Raw genomic sequence first — 26,729 nt, 5'->3', positions numbered from 1 at the left:
TAGACCTGAAGTTGTTTCATTAATTCCCTTTAGCAATAAGTCAGTAGATAATTCTTTCATAAGATCAACAGGTAAGTGTGTAGATGTCACGTGACTTTGTTTCTTAGCAAACAATGAAGTTTTGACTTGAAGCTTCATGAACTGTAGGTACCAGTTTTAAAACAATCTAAAGCTCTTTAGATGATTGAAGGTGCTTCTTACTTAGTTAAAGTCTCATGATATGTCTGATGCAAAATCTCAAATCTCTTATGTCTCATGTAATAGCTCATAATATCTCTTGTAAAATGTCTCATGATATGTCTCATATAAAAGCTCATAATATCTCTTGTAAAATGTCTCATGATATGTCTCATATAAAAGCTCATATGTCTTGTAAAATGTCTCATGATACGTCTCATATAAAAGCTCATAATATGACGTATAATATCTCATGTAATAGCTCATATATGACTTGTATAATATCTCACGTAATAGCTCATATGACTTGTATAATATCTCATGTAATAGCTCATATGACTTGTATAATATCTCATGTAATAGCTCATATGACTTGAATAATATCTCATGTAATAGCTCATATGACTTGTATAATGTCTTACGTAATAGCTCATATATGACTTGTATAATATCTCACGTAATAGCTCATATGACTTGTATAATATCTCATGTAATAGCTCATATGACTTGTATAATATCTCATGTAATAGCTCATATGACTTGTATAATGTCTCATATGTCTCACTGCAACTCATTCATATGTCTCTACACATACCGTATGGTCTTCCAGAGTATACAAAGCTTTGTTTGAAATATCATTAAAATATAAATTGATTACAAGTTTAATCTCATTGAAAAACAAAAGTTCATGAAATTCAACTTTATAAACATTGGATTATTAAAATACGACCATGCAAACAGTCAAGTAATGAACAAGACATTTAGAAATAAAAATATTTTTTTTATTTTTTACATCACAGTACACACTGGAATTCTTTATGAGTGGCACACAATTATGTGCTGAGATTATTACCACAAATATGAAAAGAAAGTGCTTGCATATCTGTTTCTACACATCTTAAATCTCCTTAACAACAGCATATTTAAATATAGTCAGATGTGTAAATTAAAAGTATACTTTTCAAATGTTTCAAAAATTTATAGAATTATCACAATTATCATTTTCATATTTCAAAAAAATAAGTCACAGAAAAATAAACAGGTCCCTAACATCAGGGAAAATGATTCCTGAAATAATTTCTTTTATTAACATATCAAAAGTGCAATAAATAAATAACTCCAATGGAATGGAATCTACTTTTATATTTCATTGCCACTAATGCTCAGCAGTTTTATCAGCAGTTGTGGAGTGGAAACAAATCTTTTCTAAAAGGCAGGGTTGCCAAATCCATGAATAACTTGTTCTCTGTGGATTTCTGCCAGAAGGGCTGGATCATCAAGGCTGAGCTATTGGATGCAAAAGTGTGAATATTTTTTTTCTATGCATGAACAAATGAACTTTCTAATAATAGCAGTATAAAGATGTATCATCTGGATTTTTTCTAAGAAAAAAGAAGTGAGGTTAACCAAAAGGACATAATTTAGTTAATAAAGTTATGCTATCACCAAAGGGACAAAATTTAGTTAATAAAGTTATGCTATCACCAAAGGGACATAATTTAGTTAATAAAGTTATGCTATCACCAAAGGGACATAATTTAGTTAATAAAGTTATGCTATCACCAAAGGGACATAATCTAGTTAATAAAGTTATGCTATCACCAAAGGGACATAATTTAGTTAAAAAAGGTATGTATCATTAACAAGAACTTCCTCTGATAGACAATGATGTCTATAAGTTTAGCTTCAACATTGTTCATTGTGCAAATATTTTAAGAGTTTGTGTCTTTCATGTCAGAAAGAATTTAAATGGGGATAAAAATATATATTTGTAAAAGAAAATGTATTATTTGAAATGGAGTAGAGTAGATAGTATACACTTGTAAATATTCAAATGTAGGAGATAACATATTTCATCCATATATAGTAGACCCTAACTGCATGCATGTATTCTTCATATTATCAACCATGTAGATGATACGTTTTGATAGTAAAATTGTAAAAAAAAAACTTTTAAAATTTGTAAGTAGGGTTTAAAAAATAGGGATTGCCGAGACATGTCTCAGTCCATCTTATCGTACACAACACACTGCTGTGCTGCTACTACTCCACCCACCATGCAAAATTTAAAAAATTGCACTTGGCCATCCATTGTATCTTTGAAATTTGGTTGTATATCGGAATTAATGACTATTAGTGAAAGTCTGACGTAACATTGAGTTGTCGTTAAACAGACCTGTCATTATGTGAGGACTTACTAGTTTTATTTAGCCAGGATTACAACTAATGAGATGAGTACTAGAAGAATATTTGCAAGACCTACTTTGATAGCATATTTATAGGCTTGCTCTGCTTCAAGTTGACGTTTTGTTTTGAGACAAATTAATGACAGGTAAGCCCATACTTCTGGATCATTATTATTTAAAATATTAGCTTCTGATAGGGCATCTTCAGCTTCCGTCAGTTCATTCAACTGGATAAAATATTCATAGAAATAACAGTGAGATTAGGCTAAGTAATTAATGACACTCTTGAAAATAAAAACTTTTTGATACTAAAAATATTAATGAAAACTACCATTTGCACACAGTTTAGATAATACACTTAGTCTAAGTGACCAGCTAGTCAAACAATGTGTCTTACTAAGTCTACCTAAGTGACCTACTAAGTGACCAGCTAAGTCTACCTAAGTGACCTGCTAAGTGAACAGCCAAGTCTAACTAAGTGACCAGCTAAGTCTACCTAAGTGACCTACTAAGTGACCAGCTAGTCAAACAATGTGTCTTACTAAGTCTACCTAAGTGACCTACTAAGTGACCAGCTAGTCAAACAATGTGTCTTACTAAGTCTACCTAAGTGACCTACTAAGTGACCAGCTAGTCAAAAAATGTGTCTTACTAAGTCTACCTAAGTGACCTACTAAGTGACCAGCTAAGTCTAACTATGTGACCTGCTAAGTCTAACTAAGTGACCAGCTAAGTCTAACTAAGATACCTGCTAAGTCTAACCTAGTGTCATAGTAAGTGACCTATTGAGTCTAAGTGACCTACTTAGTGACATACTAAATGACCTACAAAATCTGAGTCATCTACTAAGTGACCAACTAAATGGCTAGCTAAATGACCTACTCTGTAGCAGGCAATGCCAACACCAAGCCAGGATACACAAGAAGGAGACCTTTTACATGCCAAGAGAAAAGTTCTTTTTGCTGTTTCATACTGTTTAAAATATACAAAAGATAAAATAATAAACGATTGATAGCACATAATATTTTTAAAAAAATCAGGTCTGACTCACTAAGCTCAAACATCCAATTCTAAAAATAGCAACAACAACAAAACACATAAATGCATTATGATACCTCAAATTGATAAATGATATTGACAGGTTTATATCTTATCATAGTCACAATAACCCATTAATGAATTGAACATTTCAGGTCTCTAGAGATACCTCCTTAATAAAATGAACCAGGTCTATATCTTATAGCCACAAAAAAAAACATTCAAGAAATCAAACACTCCTCTAAAGCCCACTCTACCTTAGTATACCTCAGTACCTGACCAATATTAAGGTATGGGAATAGATGGTAATGAATTATAAAAAAATAATATCAAACAAGCCAATATAAAACATCAATTTACCTTATTCTCTTGCAGATAAATGGAGGCAAGTCTTAGGTAGGTTGAATGCATGTCCCTGGCATCCTCAATGAATGACACTGTCCTTTCATAACAGTCTCTGGCACCATTAAAGTCATTGGTCATATATTTCACATGACCCATTAATGACCAAGCATCTGGACTCTGTTGAACATTTAAAAAATGACTTTCTTTTATAGTTTAAGAAAAAGCCAAAAAAAAAAAGTATAGGTATACATTAAACATGTATTTAATGCGATAATTTAGAAATATTGATACTGGTACATGAAAAGGAACTATCTTATTTAGTCAGAATCACAAAGGTTGAAATTTCATTTTTAGCTCCAAAAACTAATTAGATTAACATGCTGCAAATTATGAAAAATCTGAGATTATCTAAAAAAAACAAAAAAACTTCCAATCCTACAGGAAATAGGAACAACTAATAATTTACATGTTAAAACTAATAACCTCAGACAGTTTGACTTTGGGCAACCAGTAAAAAGAACATCATTAAAAAAAAAGTTTGAAATAGATTATTAAAAAGATACATGCCTGAAAATCCAGCTGAAGTGCTTCATTGAGACTCTCTTCTGCTAAATTATATTCCCCCTTCTGTAACCTCAGCTGTGCTAGTGCAATGTAATAGGCTGGTGTGGGACCATTAGGGCAGGTAACCAGTTCATGCCCTAGAGCTCTTTCTGTAAACTAGAGTTACCTTCACTTGTTATACACAAAACTTTAGCAACATAGAAATAGTTTAAATGCAATGATATTATGCACATGACTACTATCATGCTGAAAACAAACAATGCCATAAAAGTAACACAGAAAAAAAAATTTAATATAATATAGCATCAAATAGTATAACAAGCCTATAATAACAGTAATTGTTACAGTAATAGTGTCACGTTTCATTGTCAATACTTTATTAGCGCCCCCGAAAGGGGAAAAGACGCTATTAGTTTTGTGCGAAATGTCTGTCCGTCCGTCCCGTTTAGATCTCGTAAACTAGAAGAGATATTGAAAATCCGACTTCACAATATTTTAGACCATTCAAAGTTCTGATGCAACGGCTACTTTTTTTTCCTGAAAGCGAAAATTCTAATTTTTAAAATCAATTATGCAAGCAGTTTTTTATAAGAAAAAGCTAATTAGTATGCATTATATGTTAGACCTAATTTAAGACGAATAGTAATCTTATAAGCATCATTTTCATGAACATTTTTTCTATATAGCGAAAATTTTTTTTTTTTTTTTTGAGGATTCGAATATGAGTTTGAGCCTTTTCAAAACAATTAACTTATTTAGTTCGAACCGAGGGTCCCGGGTTCGAATCCTGGTGAAGACTGGGATTTTCAACTTCTGAGTCTACCCAGCTCTAATGGGTACCTGACATTAGTTGGGGAAAAGCAAAGGGGGTTGGTCGTTGTGCTGGCTACATGACACCCTCGTTAACCGTAGGCCACAAAAACAGATGAACTTTACATCATCTGCCCTATAGACCACAAACTAGTTAGGCCAGGTTCACATCTAACTTTACATTCACTTTCACGTATCCTTTGATCTGCGGGACGGTTGGGGCACTACACAAGATCTGTTAACCTTCTTTCTCCATTCTTATCTCTCATTTGTCTTTGATATAATTTCATACGGATGTTCTTTCTGAAAATATTGAAGCCTACCTGGGTGGACCACTGGTCGTGCGGTTTGCGCGCTGGACTGTCGTTTGGATTTATCGGCTATCGAAGGTTCAAACCCTGCCTGCTCCCATCCCCCGTCGTCCTGCGGGAGGTTTGGACTAGGAAGTAAACTATCTTCAACTCTGAAGGATTATCCGAATTATGTAAAACATTTTACTTCGGGGGCCGATTTTGAGTTTGTGTTTCCACACAAACTGTCTTTTGTAACCTTGTTAATAATATATTCAATTATTTAAAATGGACTTAGGTCGAGGTTAAAGGTCAGGCCGCTGGTTTTTCCTGTGACGTTGTGACACGCATCACTCAAACCAAAGACGTGCTTGTCACGTGTTAGAAAGCGATAATTTTGTTGGTAGCGCCACAGGAAGTGGGAGGAGCAGACTGGAGGTGGAGAACAAAGAAGCGGGATATAGAATTCGGCAGTCGATCTAGAGATATTCATAGGGTGTAGACGTATTATCTTGAGTTAGAATCTAGTAAGTATGTTTTATATTAGATACAGTTCACTCTTGTAATTACTGTATTATACATTTAGTGTTTTCAAGTTAGGAATTGAAAGTTCTTGTATTTAAATCAAAAGAATCTTCTTCATTAAATCTACTTGTAAATATTTAGATCATCTTATCAGCTGACAACTTCAAGTAAAGAATCCTTGGCATCATGGTTACAAGATCTCAGCACTCCTGACAAAGGCAAAAGTTTATTAAAGATCCCCTCAAGATCATATTCACGTGACATCTGGCATCATCCACAAAGACCATTAGAGATCTTCTTGACCGTGACAAATAGTAAAAGTATTATATTAAATAACAACAAAATATAACATAACAAGACTTAATGTAATATGACCTCCTTCAGTTGCAAAGCGACTAATGATTATCTCATGGAAATGGGATGAATGCCTGGGCATTAGCTGTGGTCGGAATGATGTTGCCCATACATCAGTTCCCCCCTCTCCATGCAGCTGATGTATCCAAAGGAATGGCAGTGCAAATACAATTAGAGGTCAGCGGTGTTGCAGGTTCTGTCAAGGTGTAGCACTGGGTGCTGCAAACTGCCTTAGGGTCGCCAGCTCCTGATTTTTCCTCAGGGTTGACTCCCAAAGCCTTTCCCATGATTGGGTATAGCTGCAAGGCAGCAGAGATTTGGAGTTGGACTGGTTGTCAGAGGCTATTTGAGATGTATGGTTGCCATTGCCGGAAGTGGATATGGATGTAAGCACTCCAGTACCTATGAAAGGCTTCCTAATGTAATATAATATAATTTTTAATGACTAAAAGGAAATTAATTTATGTGATAAAAAAATGGACACCACACAAATTTAGATCTTCAAGCTTTCAGAAATCACCAGATATTCTCACACACAAGTATACATTGGCAAGGTCAGAACTCACACAGAAATAAACTACTCATAGACATATCTTGCTTTGTTTTGCCTAAAAGATTTAAACATTAACAGCTATAGCATCTCTTCATAGAAGGTGAAAACAATTCTAAACAGAACATGAGGGTGTCCTGTTACCAGCACATCGACCAAATGTCTTAATTATTTCCTAATTGCCAGGATTTAAGGCATTTCTGTATTGGAGATCTTCATACAACAAATAACTTGCTTGCATTTGGATGTTTTGGGTGGATATAGAAGGTGTTGACAAGCTAGATGTTTTTAAAAGGTCTCTAATTTTGGTGCTCTTTTTGAAATTGCAGAACCAAATTAACTAATCTCTTGCGTTTATAAAACAAAATGATTTCCATGTGAAAGAAGCTTTAGAATTTCCTTCAATAAATTAAAACATTTAAAAACAAATGGGCAAGTATCTAGCAGTAGTAAAAGAGACAAAGAACAACTTGCCAGACAATGAAATTTATTTATTTTGAGGATCAAATTTTTTTTTTATTTAGTTGCCAACAGTGGAATACAATTTAGTGACCAATCTCCAATACATATTATTCTAAACTTTCAACATGACAAAGTACATACTGAGGTTGCTTTCACTTCTAGAAGCCATTCAACAGCCTGCATGTAGATACTCTCTGGTGGTTGAGGTGTGGTGCTGGACTCAATCTCAATTACATTTTCAGCAGTAGAAGACAAAACACAAACTTTGACAGCACTTCCTAATTCATTACCATCATCTGCAACTATTTAACAAAAAGAAAATTATCTGCTATATCACTATAAAAAATGTATTAAGTTCCATACATTGTTCAGTCTCTCCCACTTGTCTGAATTGTGAGTAAAGTATTTGAATGTTTCATGTAGTGATTTTATACATAATACTCATGAAATAAGTTATCTTTCACATAAACAAATACAATACTTACCTAATTTGTCAGCACCGGTAACAGATGTTTTAGTTGGATCTGGAGTTTTGTCTTCAAAAGTTTTGACAGACTCCGTTTTTAAAACTTCTGACATTGGAGATGACTTCTCTTCTTGGGGGTCTGGTGTTTTCCCTGAATAGAAAATCTAAGTTTTAAAAAATGTGCCAGAGTGGAACGCAATTACAATGATGAGGCGCTTGTTAAAATATGAAATGTATCAATAGAGACTGTTCTTATCAAGCTATACTAGAGGATTCTCTAGAAAATTATAATAATCAATTGTAATAATAGACAGATCATGTACCTTTATCTTCATCAAAGCTCTCTTCTTGGGGTTCTTCCTCTTTTGGTTCTACCTCTGGCATTAAGTTGAGCTTTTGGGCTTCTATAAATGCCATTTCAGCACTAATTTCATTTGGAACAGCATCATAAAATAAACCTGAAAGTGATTTATAGCAATGATGAACAATGTCATTGACATGCAGATAGAAGAAATTTTCTTTCAGTTTTTTTTTTACAGCTTTCTTTTTATTTTTAACAAATTTAAAGTAGCGAGAAGTCAGAGCTGCCATTAGACAGTGAGGAAGTGAACAACTTGTCTTCTCTTTGATATGAGCTTTTGGTTAGTGAGCAAGGATGAGACAGTTCTTTTAGAGCCTTGAACAGGAGGTCTTACTGCTGAGTCTCAGTACAACCGTAGAAGTGCTGTCTGATCAGCTGTCACAATGGTCTCGGGTTCAACCCTGCCTGCTGCCATTCAATATCAGTTCTTTTAGATCCTTAAACAAGATGCCTCACAGCCAAGTGACAGTACCACAATTTCAGTTGAGTACAAATGTTTGCTTTTCAAAATCTATGAAATTTGTCCCCAAATTTCATTGCAGCTAAAAAGGTGAAGAAGTTGAACTTTCAAAAATCTTCATTAAAATTTTCTTTAAATCGAAATGGCTAAGCTGAACCTTATTTTCAAACTGGTGTAACTAAGCACATATCAATGAACATGGAAAATGTTCAGTCAAATGAAACAGTTAAATGTGACAGAATTTGAATAATCCTACCCAGCATGGTCCAAGCCAGGACACTTTTTGGTTCAACACACGTTGCAGATTCAAAGAAAGTTTCAGCTAGATCGTACCTCTCTGTCATCATACACACCACCCCATACAACATCAATCTGAAAAGTAAAGAACAGCTATCATGATTAGTGTCATCATGATTGGAATGTGAAGGTTCAACATGATTGGAATGTGAAGGTTCAACATGATTGGGATGTGAAGGTTCAACATGATTGGGATGTGAAGGTTCAACATGATTCAGATGTGAAGGTTGAACATGATTGGGATGTGAAGGTTGAACATGATTGGGATGTGAAGGCTCAACATGATTGAAATGTGAAAATTGATAACAGCAATAAAATTGGAGAACAGTACGCAAAATAGAAAAGCCTAAGAGAGAGGACAATAGGACACAAAGGGGTGGGACAGAAAGGACAAAAGTGTGTGTGTGTGTGTGGAGATGAGAAAAAGATCAAGGAGGGGGAGGCATTATGTAAAACGGATTGACAGATACCTGGCTCAATGCCTTTAGTAATGTCCCTATTTAAAGTGCCTTTTATTTTCTACCCCCTCCAACACACAGTCTCATAATCAAAGATAATGTTCAATACAGATTAGGTAATTATGCAAACAGACACTCCAGATTACTCAAAGCCAAAATACAGAGAATGAAACCAGCAATTATTTGTTTTTTATGTTTGCTTTTTTTTATTACTGTTAACAGACATCCCCCAAATTCTACAGACTTGCTTTTATGTAATTCCAAAATTACGCAACTGCCTGACACAAATATGTAACAAATGCTCTACATTCTCAATGGGAACTAGGAAATGGTGCAGTGGACACTAGTGTATGATACTTTCAGGTTTATTGTTTGTTTTGCAAAACATTTTAGTTCCCATAACAACAAAGAGAAGATAATCTTTCAACACATTTCTCTTACCCTTGTAGGTGACTTGGATTGAGAGAAATGCATTCCTTGAAACATTCTTCAGCCTGAAGGGAGCACACAAAATCAATGTATGGAAAATGAATTATATACCATTTGAACATGAACTAGCTATTCACAGAATAATTGTGTGTTTTGAATTGTGTATTTTTACCTTGGGAATGTCATGTATGTACAAGTTAAAAGTTCCAAAATCAAACCAACTGTTGGCATCAGTTTTGTCTCTAGCTATCCGCTGGCAAAAAAAATAATTGAAATTGGGAGCATCAATGATAATTAATTAAACTGATTCATTGTTAATTTACAGTTATTATGTTGCCATTTCATATGTCTATTAGAGTTTTAAAAAAAATACAGTTATTTAAACTTAAAAAAACAAATGTCTTGAAAGTTAATTGACCTCTTTGTAAAATGTGGCAGCTAGTTGGAAGTTTTGGTTGACTTCTGCCTCTTGAGCAAAATGTTTGAGCTGTGCATTGTCAGTGAGTGGTTTGGGTACAGGTGGCTGGTCTTCATGGGCCATCACATGACCAAGTGAAACATGCATTTGGTCAATCAAGTAAACATAAAGCTCTGATAAAAATGTCTGTAAATGAAAAGTATATCTATAATAAATGCTATCTTCAAATTTAAAAAAAAGCTAAGACTATACATTTAAATGGGTTGCAAAGACTTTTCTGCAGGGTACAGTACCATGGAATAAAAGGAGAAGCAGACAGGTAGCAAAGGGGGACAACATTAAGGAATGGACTCTAATCCTTGCCAAAGACAGTAAAGACCCTAAAGATAAGTGTTTAATAAATTAAAATCTTTGTAAGAGTTATTAGCATGCCATCAGCAAACAAACAGAAATAATTGAGATAAAAATACTAAGCATGGCTGGTAAATGAACAATCTTGTGTTGAGTCATTTCTAATAATGATTACATGTAAAAGTACCCGGTATGTGCAGAGAAAATCTCATTCCTTTTGCTGGACACCAGTTACAAACCTTAATCAATTCCTATAATTGACTCAGAATTTTGTCATAGTGTACAGTACCATTCTATCATCAATTTTGGCAACTTAACATTATCCTATCAAGCTGAAATTTTGCATATAAACTTTAGCTGGCTTGTAAAATCTTAATAGCCCCAATCTTTAATATTTATTACAAGTAAACTCTACTAAACCTACAAAGTCAACTTTTAAAATCCCACATTAGCTCCCTTTGGTTGAACTACTGAGTGTTTTCTTGGATTCCTCTAGAACTGAGACAAAATATGAAACTATGAAAGTCAATGACATTTAGAGTAAACACATGGCATGCTTTACATTCATTCTTCAGCATATTCTGTTTTTAAAGCTGCATGTAAATATATTCATTGCTATGTACTGAAGCAACTAAAGGTTCTACCTATGTACTGAAGCAATATATGAGTACTTACTTGAAGTTCCTGTCTATCTTCAAACCCAGTGGTGCGAAGATATTTCTCTCTCACAATTTTCACCACAGAATGTTTCAGCTGCTCTTTGAAGGCAAAATATTTTCCTGATGAATTCAATTCATACACAAGTTTTTGTCGCCTGATAATAAAAAAAACTACCCAATCAGAATATTCTAGAAGAATGGTGGGGAAGAAAACAAATCAATTTGAATAGTGCATGAATTTTCCCAAATGAAAACATAAATGACTATCATTTTGAAATGATATTAAGTATTAAAAATTATAAATTGGTAAAAAAAAAAGGTTAAAAATTTAATTACATAAATCTTATGGTAAAAATATATGAGAGTATGTAATGGAATAGGCGTAAGACTAAATTGTAATATTTTGTTTTTAAGCTTAGAAGAAAGAGTTTTTTCCATTCCAGTTTCTGAAACCTGACTACATTGAAAGGCATTTAATGATAGTAATAATAAAAGAAAGCTGACCAGATTTTTAAAAAATATTTAACAGTAGCAGTATATGAAAAATATTTTTTTGTTAAATTTCAACTTTATTTCAGATTACCTAGCTTCCATATCTTCACTTGATTGTGGCTCATTATCTTTAAACTGGTCACCAAAATGTTCTCTACAACAAAACATAAATTTCATTTTAACAATCTGAAACTTTTAAACTTATAAATTATTATGTGAAAATGTTTTTTTGTTATTAATTGTGCAGTCAAATACCTGAACTCTTCTAAGATGAGGTTAGCAACACTTGCAACTTGAAAATGGAAGTCTTCAACTGCCTGTGAGTGGCAAAAATAAAAAATTAACTTTCAGAAAAAAAATATCTAGAAAAAAAAATCTGATAGAAGTTTTATTATAATAACAATATCTTTTTTTTTTAAATATTTAATCTGGATTCAATTTTCGGTACAAAAAAAAACCCCAACAAAAACACAAATTAGGGTCCTACTTTTTGAGCACCATCTGTACGCTTAGCAAACATTGGCCTTGGAGGGATCAGCTCTGCAACTCTAGACAGAATATAAAGTTTTGTAATAGAAAAAAACAACAACATGAAACAAACCATACTTAAATCCCTTAACGGTGCCATCTTTATTAATGAGTTTCACTTTTATTAAATAATATGTGATTTAAGTTCACCATCTGCTCTAACAATAAGTTTCTTCTCTCAAATAATCAATAATTAATATCAATGTATAGGAATTTTTCTTTTTAAATTTCTAATAGAGTACGATGATGTATTGGTAATTTAACACCGATAATGTTCACAACAGCCTTACAACATCAACAATATCAATGGTTTTGCATTTTTTTTTCAGCCTCAGGGTATGAGAGTAGCATTTCCCATACAATCTTCACATACTAGAGTCACTGATGCAACCACAATCAGTCTTTAGGAATGACATCTCCTTGTATCAAACAGTCTTTAGGAATGATATCTCCTTGTATCAAACAGTCCTCAGCAATGCATAATGTCATAAACAAGCAGTATCAAGAATGCCCATGTCTTTTATATATCCAAAACCATTATTATAAACAGCCTACTAATAATCTCCATAATTTGTTTATCACCACCGACTGACTCCCATATAGTCTAACTAATAAAAAAATTGCTTAGATTCCTTAGATTATGAACAAGTGTTCACATAAATAAATTTATTATTGCATTTACATATACAGATACATTGTGAAGAGTAAAATAAGTCTTTTAACTACAAACCTTTTGGCAAGTAATTCTGCAGGACGTTTTGGAACTAGAGGTTTGTCCAGGCTCAGCTCTACCATAATGTAAGATTTAGCTTCATTGTACTGCTGTCCCTCTACATTGATAGATGCCTGGCTTTCACTATCAGCCTCTGACTTGGCTGCCTGGAAAAACAATTCCAATTTAAAATACAAACTGTGTATAGACATACAAACACCAGCTCAACTATCAGTGCAGATAACTCTGGAAAAGTTATTACAAAAATGTTTTGAATAATCCTCAACTTCTTAAGATTATGGTATGTATAAAAAGTTTCAAAAAAAAATTCAATATTTTATAGAAGAAATAAATGAAACAAATCATTGTAGATGAATGACAGACAGATGCATCACACATAGTGCTAGAGTGCATGGGAAAAGGTAGAGAGCAGAAGTATATCTGGCCAGATAAGTTCAGAAATTATAGATAAAAAATATAAGGTGCTGCTTTCAAGTAAGAAAATGGAAAACATATAAGAAGCCAAAGTAAACTCCTATAAATAAATATAGAGTCAATGTTTATGAAATCATTTATTTGGGTTTGTTTCATTAAACCAAAGTTCAATAAAATTAGATATTATAAAGTATCTAATGCTATGTAACTCATTGTTTTAAATTGGGAATAAAGATACATTTTAAAATAGCTCCACATGTCTTTGATATAAGCTAATATAAAAAATAATCTTTAAAATTAAGCAGCATTGGAAATCTCATCCCAATTGATATAATAAAAAAACTAATTAACATTCCTTACTCCTAGTGCACAATTAGCTGATAATAGCATCTCAATAATATATAACAATGATTATAAAAAGCTTTGTTTTTCTGTTAGAGAGTTGTTTTCTATATGTGTGTTTTTATACAAAGTATGTAGCAATGAAAAGAACAGCAACAATACAACATTTCCTTTCTCAAAAATAACTCAAAAGCTATAACTTTGTAATACCATAAAAATTTGATTGTCACCAACCACATTAAAAATGTTAATTATTTACTGAAAAGTAAACAGTTTTAAAGTAATATGAACAAATCCTCCTAAAATAAATTTACCAACACAAATTTTTTACTGTTAATTTTCTTTCTGTACATTGGATACATTATGTTAACTTGTAAAGAGAAATATATTTAACAATGAAACTAGCAATATTTCAAACATTAGATTTCCTGAAGCCATATAGAACCAATTTTATTAAAATCAAAATGTATTGGGGTGGATAAAATCAAACTAAACACCTAAATATATTGCTCTCTCAGATCACTAACTTTTAAATGTTGGCAATAAACTCTGATTTGATTAATTTTTTTTTTATTTTTTTTTTTTTGGCACAATACCTCATCTTAGGCCATGTCATGCCTTTCAATTTTTAAAGGTTTACAGTTAATACAAATGAGACATATTAAAAGCTATTCAAGTTACAATTTAAGTATTAAAATCAGCTAATTTTATTAATTTATAATTTTAATATTAAAATAAACTCTAATATATCAGGAGTATTTAAATATAAGAAATATATTGACTCTAGGTATCCCCCAGCATTTAATATTGTCAATATGTATCCCCACCATTTAAATATCAGAAATATATTGACTCTAAGTATCCCCAACATTTAATATTGTCAATATGTATCCCCACTATTTAAATATCAGAAATATATTGACTCTAAGTATCCCCCAACATTTAATATTGTCAATATGTATCCCCACCATTTAAATATCAGAAATATATTGACTCTAGGTATCCCCCAGCATTTAATATTGTCAATATGTAGGCCTATCCCCACCATTTAAATATCAGAAATATATTGGCTGTAGGTATCCCCCACCATTTAATATTGTCAATGTGTAGGCCTATCCCCACCATTTAAATATCAGAAATACACAAGCATGATTGGATCATCAACATTTTAATATTAGTAACATATCGTCTAATGGATGTCCCACACATAAATATTAGCAATACTTTAGCCTCATGGATTTCCAAAATTTTGGATATCAGTAATACACTGAAACAAAATATTCTGTTATCAAGGTAAATGGTAATAATGTACAAACTAGTTTTTAGAATAAGTATATTAGATCTATTAGTCACATGGTGTATTTGTGCCACACCCACATGTTTGAAACCAAACAAAAACTTGTTAACAAAGCAAATGAAAATAAGATACATATCGAAAACTATTTGGTTAAACAAATTCATCCTTTGTTACCTCTAAATCAAAAGATGGTGGTATGGCACTGCTGGGACGCTGTAAGAAAACATCTTATGGTTGTCAGAAAAATATTGCAAAGAAAAAAAATGTTTTTTTAAAGCTTCAAATTAATGAAAAAAAAAAAAAGTCACTAAGCTTCCCAGTGCACTACTAATATAAATAAGAAAAAAATGTGGCACTAGCTAACAAGCTGCCTGGTTGTGTGGTATGTGCCGGTTCCAGGTTTTAACCATGCCTGCTGCCATCCTGCTGTGGGAGGTTTCAGCTAGGATATAATAATCTGTATATCTGAAGGTACACCCAAAACATGTAAACCAAACCAAAATATGATCAGCATTTGCTCTTAAGCACTATCCAAAGGCAATCAAAATATAAAAGTTCTAATGTAAAATTAAGAAAAAAAATTTGACTGTATTACATAAGACATTTCCAGGGTGACATTTTGTAAAGGCCACCAAATCCAGACTTCAAAAGCTGGGATTGACAGAAGCACAAAATCTATTGAGTGTCACAGACATGCTCAGAACAGCCAAATAGCCACAGCAGAAGAAAATCAATTGCATGTCCACTTTGTAAATCAATTTTCCAGGCTTAGATAAGTCCCTTCAGCCAATTGGAATATATTCACTGATCCCTTGAGCATTGGGACACCACATAAGATTTGTTGACTGTTTTTCTCCATTTCTGTCTTTTGCCTTTGATAGAATCTCTTTCAATGACAGACCCGTTCATTCTTTTCCCTTCTTTTCTCATTGCTTTCTCTGTCTGCTTTTTCCTGTTACTGTTCCCTGAAGGAAGATCTTTGCGAGGCCAGAGGACCTTGTAATATGGCCATAGAGCTTTAGTTTGCATTTTTGACAGTATTATAGTTAGCAGGTCATCATGGGGTTATAAGTTATAATATCTTCATTTGTAATGCAGTCGTTGTATGTGATACCTAAGATCTATCTGTAGCATCTCAATTCTACTGTTAAGATCATCCTCTCAAGTTGTGCAGTCAGCGACCAAGATTTGCAAGCATATAAAAATGTGGCTATGACCAGGGAGCACATCAGTCTGATTTTTTGTCTTTCCAGATTGTTTGAGCAAGTGCTGCTGTGGACTGTGCAACTCTGGCCACTAGTTCAGATTTGGTTCATTCATCTGAGACAATAGCTCCGAGGTATTTACAACTACTGACACTTTCAGCTTTTCACTTCCAATACTTTACCTTTACCTATCCCTTAGTCTGTTGGACCGTTGGGGCACCAAGCAAGATTTGTCAACCGTCTTTCTCCATTCCTCTCTGTCCTTTGCCTTGTTTAGAACCTCTTTCAATGGCAGGCCCGTCCATTCTTTTATGTTGTCCTCCCATCGCTTTCTCTGTCTGCCTTTTCTTCTTTTTCCTGGTACTGTTCCCTGAAGGAAGGTCTTTGCGAGCCCCATGGATCTTGTAATATGGCCACATATTTTAAGCCTGCATTTCTTTACAAAAGTTAGCAGGTCATCATGGGGTCCGATCGTTGCAGTAACTGTGTCTCTAATCTCTTGGTTTGTGATGTGGTCTTTGAAAGTGATGCCTAAGACTCTGCAGTCAGCGTCCAAGACTCGCAAGCATATAATACTTAGTTATTCTTAATTAGCTCTTAAGACAAGAGAGTAATATTTCTCTAGGTTTCAAAGAGTTAACATATTAAATTTGGATGATTCCTCATATAATTACTATCCTAGTCACATTACATGGTGATTCTTGGGCTAATAGAATTACATGAAAAAAAAAGCTTACAGGCTGTCAAAAGAAGGAACATCAATACAGCTATCTAAAAGATCCAATAACTATGAAATATAATAATAATGTGATCAGAAACTGTTATGAAGAGTTCAATCAGTAAGCCTTAGAAAGCACAGGCCAAACTAGGTTCACATAAAGGAACAGCCCCAATAGACAGAAAAATGTCAGTTGTCTACAGTGCAAAGAACCCCCCCCCCCCTAAAAAATGCTCCAATTTATAATCGGACACACAAATTTAATTTTCAAGTAATTAGATGAAACCAAGCACACTTACCCTACAGCAGACACTTCTCCCACCCTTAGGAAAAATTCAACTATTTAAATGCCCCACAGTATCACAATTCAAACTGAATCTATTACTACAAAAACTAAGGAAATCAACAGCCTATAGCAACAGCAGTACAAAGCAGCAGAATTGACCAGCATTCTATTTTTCCATGGGGTAGTCTGCCAAAGAGACTTCAGCTGATTAGCAAAAAGACAAAGAATTCTTATCAACATCTAGATGTGCACAGAGAAAAAAGATTCAAACTATTTAAAGCTTCTTCATTTTTTTCCCTTTGCATTTCACTTCTTCAGAACTTTTTTGAAAAACAATTTGTTAGATACGAATAAATCAAGTCTATAGGATTATGAATAGAAAAAAATTAATTAAAACCATAAGAGGAAAAAAAGTTACTGAGGTTAAGCCTTTAGGTAGATGCATGTGCAGTGTGTGGGTTCTGGTTCAGTCAATGTCTCAAGCCTGTGTTGATTGTGTCACAACATTCAAGTGATGGTGATATTAACCAATCATACAAAGAATATTTATTTTCTGCGGGGCACTTACTTGTTTTTTGTCTCTTTTATCCCCATCTTTGCCACCTTTCTTTTGTACAGGAGAATTAGCCAATCTGTTCATAGAGCTCTGAGTAGCCTTGACAGTCTCATCTAACAGACCTGCCTTCCTTTTGGTCTGTGCCATTAATAATTATAATAAAGACAAGTTAATACATTTTGTTTAAAAAGAAACTTAAAATAGATGTTTGAAGAAGCTTATATGCAGGTTGCAACTGGGATTGCGTAGTCTTATTAAACACTGCACTCATCCTTAATCTTTGGAATCGAAGACGTTGCCATTATTGTTATTATTATTATGTAAATTTGAATAATAACTATGATAACAAGAAGACAGGACTAAATTAATTATATATATATATATATATATATATATATATATATATATATATATATATATATATATAAAAGATACTCTACAAAGAGGAATACTATTAAAACTGACTTAAAAACTTATTTAAATTTTATTTTTAACATAGTCAAACACAATTTCTTGGATTACTTACCTTCTCAGCCAGTAAATGGTCTGAATAGCCAATAACTTTAAAGGCACCTCTGATGGTCTGAACTGAAAGTTACAAGAAAAATAAATATTTAATTTGAAATACTGACTACATCATCTTTCAATGTAAGCAGTAGCTTTGTGTTGAAGCATTGGGCAACAAATCAATGGGTTATGTAAGCAGTAGCTTTGTGTTGAAGCATTGGGCAACAAATCAATGGGTTATGTAAGCAGTAGCTTTGTGTTGAAGCATTGGGCAACAAATCAATGGGTTATGTATTTAAATTGAGGAGAATAACTTTTTGCCCTACTTCATGTCATGTCTGAGATTTGTCAGCCTCCTTCAGTCATAGAACGACAATGGAAATGAGATGAAAGCCTTGGCATTATAGTTCTATGGTCTCCTTCAGTTGCAAAGCAACTATGGATCATCTCATAGAAATGAGATGAATGCCTGGGCATTAACTAAGGTTGGAATGATGTCACCCAAAATCACTGTAGTTATGGTAGAAAAATATTGCTCTCTATACTGTCTTCAAGAAATGACAGAACCCAATACAGTTTGGAATAAGCAACATCACAGGCTCTACCAGGGTGTAAGGCTGTGTGCTGCCTAAGTGGCCTCAATACCTCCTGAAGCCTTTCCCATGTCTGGCAGCACAGGTTTAACAGGTTTGGATTCAGAGTTTTCCTTTTCCTATGATTGTGAAGTGATAACGTATGCACTGGAAGGTTTGTTATGGGTTCAACATATTTGAAGTAGAACTATCTACATAGATGTTTTGTTCTAACATGCACTTCAAATCTTTGTGAAACCAGCAACAGAAAAGTTTATTTTCTCACTTCTCCAAGCTCTCATGGCAAATATACTTTATACGATGCATTGATAACTGTCACAGAGTAGAGGAATAATTAAAGACAAATAGCCTACTATGGTACAAGTAAGGGAAAAACAGTAAGTCACACAATCAAATTATCTTGTGTACATAGAAAAATCATTCTAGGTGACTCTACAGGACAAGACGTTTTGAGTCTAGGTGTGTACATTCATTATACTAGGGGAATGAAATATACTTGAAGAAGTTGATTGTTTATCTTATTCTATATGTTTGACATTATTATTCTTAGTGAATCTATGGACTTAAGTGTTCTGAATTTTGATTCCTTGATTTTTATGTGATGTATTCATTTACAATTATGTTATAAAAGGACAAGGAACTAAAAGGAATTTAATATTACAACTGAAATACACTCAATCAATGTAAATTAACAACTTTGTATACATATTTAATTGAACAATTACATTTGTTATGCCAATCCAAAGTTAAAGATCACTAGCTTGTAAGGTGTTACAAAAAATTGGGAAATCTTACCTCCAGGATACAAGAGTGGTGCAAGGTTTAAAAAAGTTATACCATGAAAGCCAACACTAACATCCTCATCCTAAAAAGAACAAAAATATAAATTATTTTTAGAATCTACTGTGTTTTTGTTTTTTTTAAGGTTTTGGAAAAAAAGAAAACAACATTAAACAGTAAAAATAAATGTAAGCAATTAATATTTTTTAGTTAAAGATTAATTATTGGCCATATTAGAAATAACAAATGATGCAGCCTATTCTTCTTTAAGAGTAAATAAGTAAATAAAAAAATCTAAATGTTTTTAGAATATAAGATCTATATATTTCAATACAAAAAGCAGTTATTTTTAAGTAATTCAAGTATATATTTATAATTTATGTACTATTTATCTTGTTTTTAATAAACAATCAGAAATATAGGAAGAAAATAATGTTTTTAAACATTCAACTGCTTTTATTTTTTCTTGTATTTTGTATTGTGTTGTTTGTATTTTTGAAAAAATATCTTAAAAATGTCAGTTTTTATAACTTTTAGAGACATCTGTAAATTGAAATTATTAACACTGTAAATAATGTTTTACTTTTTTCCCTTTCCCTACAGCAGGTTGTGACATTCTCATTATCTCCAATGGCCAATACCGACATTTGGCAATAGACTCCTGAAATCTGGAAGAAAAAAAAAAAACACAGAGTAATAAGAACTTATAATGAAATAGAACTCAGAGAGTGTAATAAGAACACACCAAAGAATGTAAAAAGAAATACTCAGAGTCTAGTACAAGCACACAAAGTTATGCTGGTAATATAGCAATCATGTACATCTTCTCAAACCAAGTGAAACTGAACTGTAAATGTTCATGAGTTTATTAAGAAAAAAAAAACATAATTAATTTTTTTAATGTGCACTTTGGAAAAAGACACATATTATACTGTAGAAACAGCAAATAGAGTTTGAAGTGGGTATTTACACTTTGATAGTTGAAGAATCCAAGAAACATCTCCGCTCCATGTTCCATATCACACGATGCCTATCATTCTCTGCTATGTTGCGATGGTCTACATCTTCTTTCCCTTTCAAGTCACCATCTTCTTCTTCAATAGGAATACTAAAAATGCTGTTACCAAGAGAGATGACATTTTTATTGACATGAGTAAAGAAACATTAATAGTGTGAACAAAACAACAGAAAATAAAACCAAGAAATAAATAATATGTTAAATATTACATTTTTTGGAGGTCGATGAGTTACTTTACCTATCAATGGAGACAAAACTAACTTTATAAATTTAGTATTAAAGTTTATTCATAATTTTTTAAAAAGTTAATTTTTAACAGCTCATTTTTAAAAAGAGTGCTTAGATTTATCCAGAATGATGACATTTATCCACCACTGATACTAGTATGTTACTGTGGACCAGGAAAAATTGTGAAACTGCTTCTAAACATTTTGAACCTTGGACATTTGGCTCAACAACCAAGCACCCTAACCCTAACCCAAGGCAAAGAAATATTATTTTTTTTGTAAAAAAGTAGAAGCACCTTGTTGGTAAATAGGCTGCATTACCAGATGCTGTTCCTGGATTGGCCCATTTCTTCTGTTTGTTGTTAGCATCTTTATCCTGAGCAGGTTTTAATAGACCGTTGGTGAAGACCACTGAATTTTCTCTCTACAGGAGACAAAATATATTTGTACAGTAAAATCATAAGTTTGTTGTTAAAACATTGTCATATATTTACAGATTTACAGTATCCTCATTATAATTAAGCACAAGGAGCTTAGAAAGAAGTTTGTATTAATATTTAGAAAATATCAGTCACAATAAAAAAAAATTGTTTCGTTAATTAAAAAAAAAGTGTACAATAAATATTGAAGAAGTTACCTCTGGGGTGATAGGAATAGGAAGAGAAGCCCCATAGTGATAAGACTGACTCATAGTTGTCCATGATTCAGGGGGAGAGTACAGACTTCCCAGAGATATAGTCAGAATATTACTTCCCTTGAAATGAGCATCAGTTACCAATGGTTGGTTTAAGGTCACATTTACATCCAATTCTGCCTGAAAAGGATTCAATACAGCTCAACATAAAGAGATAGTCAATGCAACATCGTAATCAAGTAAAAATAACTTAAACAATGTCAGCTCAAACCAAAGTGCCATTAAAAACATTTTTCAAACACAATTTTCAACAAACTAGTGATGTGACATTTAGATAAAGTGAGATATAGACAAAGTGAGATATAGTCAAAGTGAGATATAGTCAAAGTGAGATGTAGACAAAGTGAGATGTAGACAAAGTGAGATATAGACAAAGTGAGATGTAGACAAAGTGAGATATAGACAAAGTGAGATATAGACAAAGTGAGATGTAGACAAAGTGAGATGTAGTCAAAGTGAGATGTAGACAAAGTGAGATGTAGTCAAAGTGAGATGTAGACAAAGTGTGATATAGACAAAGTGAGATGTAGACAAAGTGAGATATAGACAAAGTGAGATGTAGACAAAGTGAGATGTAGACAAAGTGTGATATAGACAAAGTGAGATGTAGTCAAAGTGAGATGTAGTCAAAGTGAGATGTAGTCAAAGTGAGATATAGACAAAGTGTGATATAGACAAAGTGTGATATAGACAAAGTGAGATGTAGATAAAGTGAGATATAGACAAAGTGAGATATAGACAAAGTGAGATATAGTCAAAGTGAGATGTAGACAAAGTGAGATGTAGACAAAGTGTGATATAGACAAAGTGAGATGTAGACAAAGTGAGATATAGACAAAGTGAGATGTAGTCAAAGTGAGATGTAGTCAAAGTGAGATGTAGTCAAAGTGAGATATAGACAAAGTGAGATGTAGTCAAAGTGAGATGTAGACAAAGTGTGATATAGACAAAGTGAGATGTAGACAAAGTGAGATATAGACAAAGTGAGATGTAGTCAAAGTGAGATGTAGTCAAAGTGAGATGTAGACAAAGTGTGATATAGACAAAGTGAGATGTAGACAAAGTGAGATGTAGACAAAGTGAGATATAGACAAAGTGAGATATAGTCAAAGTGTGATATAGACAAAGTGCGATATAGACAAAGTGAGATGTAGACAAAGTGAGATATAGTCAAAGTGAGATATAGACAAAGTGAGATGTAGACAAAGTGAGATATAGACAAAGTGAGATGTAGAGAAAGTGCGATATAGTCAAAGTAAGATGTAGACAAATTTAGATATAGACAAAGTGCGATGTAGACAAAGTGCGATATAGACAAAGTGAGATGTAGACAAAGTGAGATATAGACAAAGTGAGATGTAGACAAAGTGAGATGTAGACAAAGTGAGATGTAGACAAAGTGAGATGTAGACAAAGTGAGATATAGTCAAAGTGAGATATAGACAAAGTGAGATGTAGACAAAGTGAGATATAGACAAAGTGAGATGTAGAGAAAGTGTGATATAGTCAAAGTAAGATGTAGACAAATTTAGATATAGACAAAGTGCGATGTAGACAAAGTGCGATATAGACAAAGTGAGATGTAGACAAAGTGAGATATAGACAAAGTGAGATGTAGACAAAGTGAGATGTAGACAAAGTGAGATGTAGACAAAGTGAGATATAGACAAAGTGCGATGTAGACAAAGTGCGATATAGACAAAGTGCGATGTAGACAAAGTGCGATATAGACAAAGTGCGATATAGACAAAGTGAGATATAGCTAAATGAATGATTATCATGGAACATTAAAGAAACTGAATGTCATACAAAGCAAAAAAAGAATCATTTCAAAAACAAAGTGAGTCTTTGATTTAAAAGCAAAACTTTTTAGGTGGAAAAATTAGTGATAGTATCAAAGAATAGATATCATATCATGTGTATCCACAAAGACTTGATTATTTCATTCCTAAAGAGAAAAGATTTTATAGTACATTAATTGAATTAAGCGTAATTATGCAACATATGAATGTTAGTAATTGACCTACTTTCTGGTTTTCTTGAAAAAGGTTTTCCAGTGGTGACCCAGAAAATGGACACAATGTCAGTGTTTGCTTGATATGAGTTGTACCTGGATGTGATGGTATGCACTGTTAGAGAACAACTGATAATTGCAGTAAAACTAAACAAAAAAAAAATGAAATACAAGAGAAATGTAAATTGACTTCTTCCTCATTCAGACAAAAACAAGCAAGAGAACATGGAGGTTGGCATGTTTTTACTGAGGCCCTATGTCTGACCAAATTGTCTCCTTTGACCCATCATCTGTTTCTGTGCTCAATGATTAACAAGCACAATGACCAACCACTTTTACTTTCCAAAACTAAAGTCAGGTACCCATTAGAGTTGGGTATACTCAGGGGTGCCCTAAAATCCCAAAATCCCATTCTTCAACAAGACTTGAACCCAGGACCCATGGTTTGGAAGCCAAGCGCTTAACCACTCAGCCACTGCAGCCCCCCTTATAGTCTAAATCATAGTTGAAATAGAAAATTCTGCTTCCCTGGATATTAGGTCACTTCTCAGCTACGAAGCTAGACAGACATACTTAACACTAATTTATATCAAAGTAATGTAGAATTGTTAATGTGTTTTGGTACCTCTTAGAAAGGGAGACAAATCTAAACAGCATTGACCTAGAAGACTTGTCTTCTCTTCTTTCTGTTTCTTTTCTTTCTGTAGAACTTCACTGACAGTAACTGTTAAAACATGGTAGCCAATTCAGTACAGTTGCAAGGAATTTCATAGATTTCAAAACTTCTAAAACAAATTTATTTACTTTTTTATTTTTCTCTATTTCACATATATATAATTTATGGATGTTTAAAAAATTGTCAATGTCCCTTTTTTTTTAATGACATCAAAGATCAAGTAAGATGAACATATGCTTATGCGAAATGAGGTCTTTACCCTTCCTGTCTAATAAGAATTCAAGCCTTTTCATACAACCACTATTTAAGCTTAATAAAATGAATAGACTAATTAACACAAACAGATATTATGTAATTAATATTTAAAAAATCAATCAAATTTAGAATGACTTAGCCAGTTTTACTAATATCATAATTCAGTCAAAATATAGAGCATTGTAACCTATTTTTCTCAATAATATCATAATTCAATCAAAATATAGAACAACTAAACGTTTTTATTTTTTTCTGCAGAAATATACTTTTATTTATTAACTAGGCTATACCCATCAAGTTATTAAAGCAGTTTGTTACTTTGCATGGACAAGAAGAGAAACAATAATTTAATGATCGAAGTAACAAGCTTCAAGTACAATTAAATCAAATATTTAAATAACTTTGATTTCCCCAATGAATAAAGTTTTAGCAAGAAGTCTTTAAAGGTTGACTTACATACAAGTGGTTTGTTGGCCAGCTCATCAAGGGCCACAACGTCATCTGAAGGGCAGTTAAGAAAAGAAGTAAAGTTACAATCTAACTGGCTGTCCCCATTAGTATCAAACTTAGAACTTTCACTCAACAGTCGATCAGCAAACTCCACTTTGATAACAAAGGCTACATTTTCTCCCCTCGAGCCTCTCTGTAATGTGATAGATAAAAACAAAACAAAAGAATATTTAAGGCAATATTATTCATGTAAAAAATATAATATTAAAAACATTAATAGAGGAATTCTTTGAGATGTTAAAAGTTATAGACTCATTTACAAGTAGAGACCTGGATTTTTCTTTAAAGTTAATGATTAGTGAGAAAAAGTAAACAAAATATACATCTATAAATAAGTTATTGTCCCCCACCCTAGTGTCATTGATGGCTCAAATGGGAATAGTTAAAATATAAAGTATGTGGGACAATGTTTTCTATATAAATCTATGCAGCATAAGCAAATAGAAATATTTATTATATAATAATAATACTATTATTTATTATATTTCTGATGTTTTCCATTGAGAAGGATAATATGTTTCATAATCTATTTTGGTTACAGTGAACAAAGTTGGGGTATTACTTATTACTTATGGAAAAAGCTTTAAAATTATTACCAAGTTTTTAGCTTTTAAAACTTTAATGCAAATTGGATCTGCATTGCGATTGTGGACAACATCAGCGTCAGAAGTCATCTCCTAGAAAAAAGAATAAAAACACAGTTTCAATACTTTCGTTAGTGTATATTAAGTCTGCACAAGCAGACAAGATTTAACTTTAGAGCATATATCTAGATGATAAAAACATTTTCATAACATTCTTCTAGATCTAGATTTATAAACAAATCTATAATCTAGGTATTAGACTTACTCAAATGAGGGTAAATGTTGTAACATAACTACACAAACAATTTTTTTTTCAATTTCAATTATAAAATAAAAATAACATGTTAAAGTAAAGAAAATTTTTTTTAATATGGATCTACTTTTTAAATGGATAACAACTCATCTAACTAATCTGGAAAAACATTAGACTCTATTAGATCTGTAATAAGAAATTCTATTCAAATAAATTATGACTGTTACTGTTAGGACTGTTAATCTAGTCCACTATTTCTAATCTAGATAATGTTAAATGTAGAACAAGTTACAAAGATCTCTAAACGAGTCTAGAAATCTAGACTACACTAGTGACTAACACGAGACAAGTCAATTTTTAAAGATAAGAGGGCCAGGAGGTTTCGGTCTGAGTGAGGTTTCTTAGACTATATACTAATATAATTATTTAGTAATTGAAGTTCTAGACATCAAACTAGAGTAGTCTAGACTACTCTAGATTATCTATAATCTAGTTTAGAACTTCTACATTCAACATGTTTATCATGTTACATTTCTCTGTGATTTCTAGTCAAATGTAGTTTAAATAGATTATTTATTTATTATTACTAGTAGTACTGGTAGATCTATTCTAGTTCTAATTTACATAAAAAGATGTAACACTAAATTTTTTATCGAATTCAGAAAGCTATTTTACTCTAAATCCTGGTCAAAACAATTTTCTAGTTCTTTTTTTCTTTTACATGTAGAATTTAGCTCTACATATTTATAAATTGTGCTTCCGTTTTCATTTGGTGTCCCCACGCATTGCTTAGTTACCACCACCTATTGTGTTTTTAATTTTAAAAAGATCACTTGTCGGAAATAAC

General features: G+C 32.6%; 1 protein-coding gene across 2 annotated transcripts; it reads right to left on the bottom strand.

The window, feature by feature from the left end:
* Positions 1–937: 937 nt before the first annotated feature.
* On the bottom strand, positions 938–26,686 carry LOC106074023 (cilia- and flagella-associated protein 70-like). 2 transcript variants are annotated; one of them, XM_056025131.1, is made up of 30 exons: positions 26,558–26,686; positions 25,642–25,722; positions 24,992–25,178; positions 24,230–24,328; positions 23,618–23,700; positions 21,534–21,710; positions 21,193–21,320; positions 20,622–20,768; positions 20,235–20,319; positions 19,667–19,736; positions 18,298–18,359; positions 17,784–17,909; positions 15,181–15,219; positions 12,951–13,099; positions 12,180–12,240; positions 11,948–12,009; positions 11,784–11,846; positions 11,217–11,355; positions 10,191–10,376; positions 9,945–10,025; positions 9,785–9,837; positions 8,845–8,960; positions 8,091–8,225; positions 7,787–7,918; positions 7,443–7,603; positions 4,314–4,466; positions 3,762–3,923; positions 3,246–3,335; positions 2,441–2,590; positions 938–1,464 (listed from the first exon to the last, which is right to left on the bottom strand). In XM_056025131.1, exons 2-30 carry the CDS (start codon positions 25,717–25,719, stop codon positions 1,384–1,386), a joined length of 3,255 nt encoding a protein of 1,084 aa, XP_055881106.1. In that variant the 5' UTR covers positions 25,720–25,722; positions 26,558–26,686; the 3' UTR covers positions 938–1,383. The 2 variants fall into 2 exon arrangements, with proteins under 2 accessions (XP_055881106.1, XP_055881107.1); XM_056025132.1 differs by lacking the exon at positions 15,181–15,219.
* Between the last annotated feature and the right edge of the window lie 43 nt (positions 26,687–26,729).

This window comes from Biomphalaria glabrata, chromosome 3 (assembly GCF_947242115.1).
Source record: "Biomphalaria glabrata chromosome 3, xgBioGlab47.1, whole genome shotgun sequence".
In the NCBI taxonomy this organism is placed as follows: Eukaryota; Metazoa; Mollusca; class Gastropoda; family Planorbidae; genus Biomphalaria; species Biomphalaria glabrata.
Note: the sequence above shows the minus strand (reverse complement) of the source record. Positions and strands in the feature narration are given on the sequence as shown.

What these genes read in the sequence shown, in the direction of transcription:
- LOC106074023 (XM_056025131.1), bottom strand. Translation starts at nt 25,719, where the DNA reads ATGACTTCTGACGCTGATGTTGTCCACAATCGCAATGCAGATCCAATT. An exon ending in AAGATAGACAGGAACTTCAA is followed by an intron (nt 10,377 to 11,216) that starts GTAAGTACTCAT and finishes TTTCATTTACAG; the next exon opens with ACATTTTTATCAGAGCTTTA. An exon ending in TAGAAGTGAAAGCAACCTCA is followed by an intron (nt 4,467 to 7,442) that starts GTATGTACTTTG and finishes AGGTAACTCTAG; the next exon opens with TTTACAGAAAGAGCTCTAGG.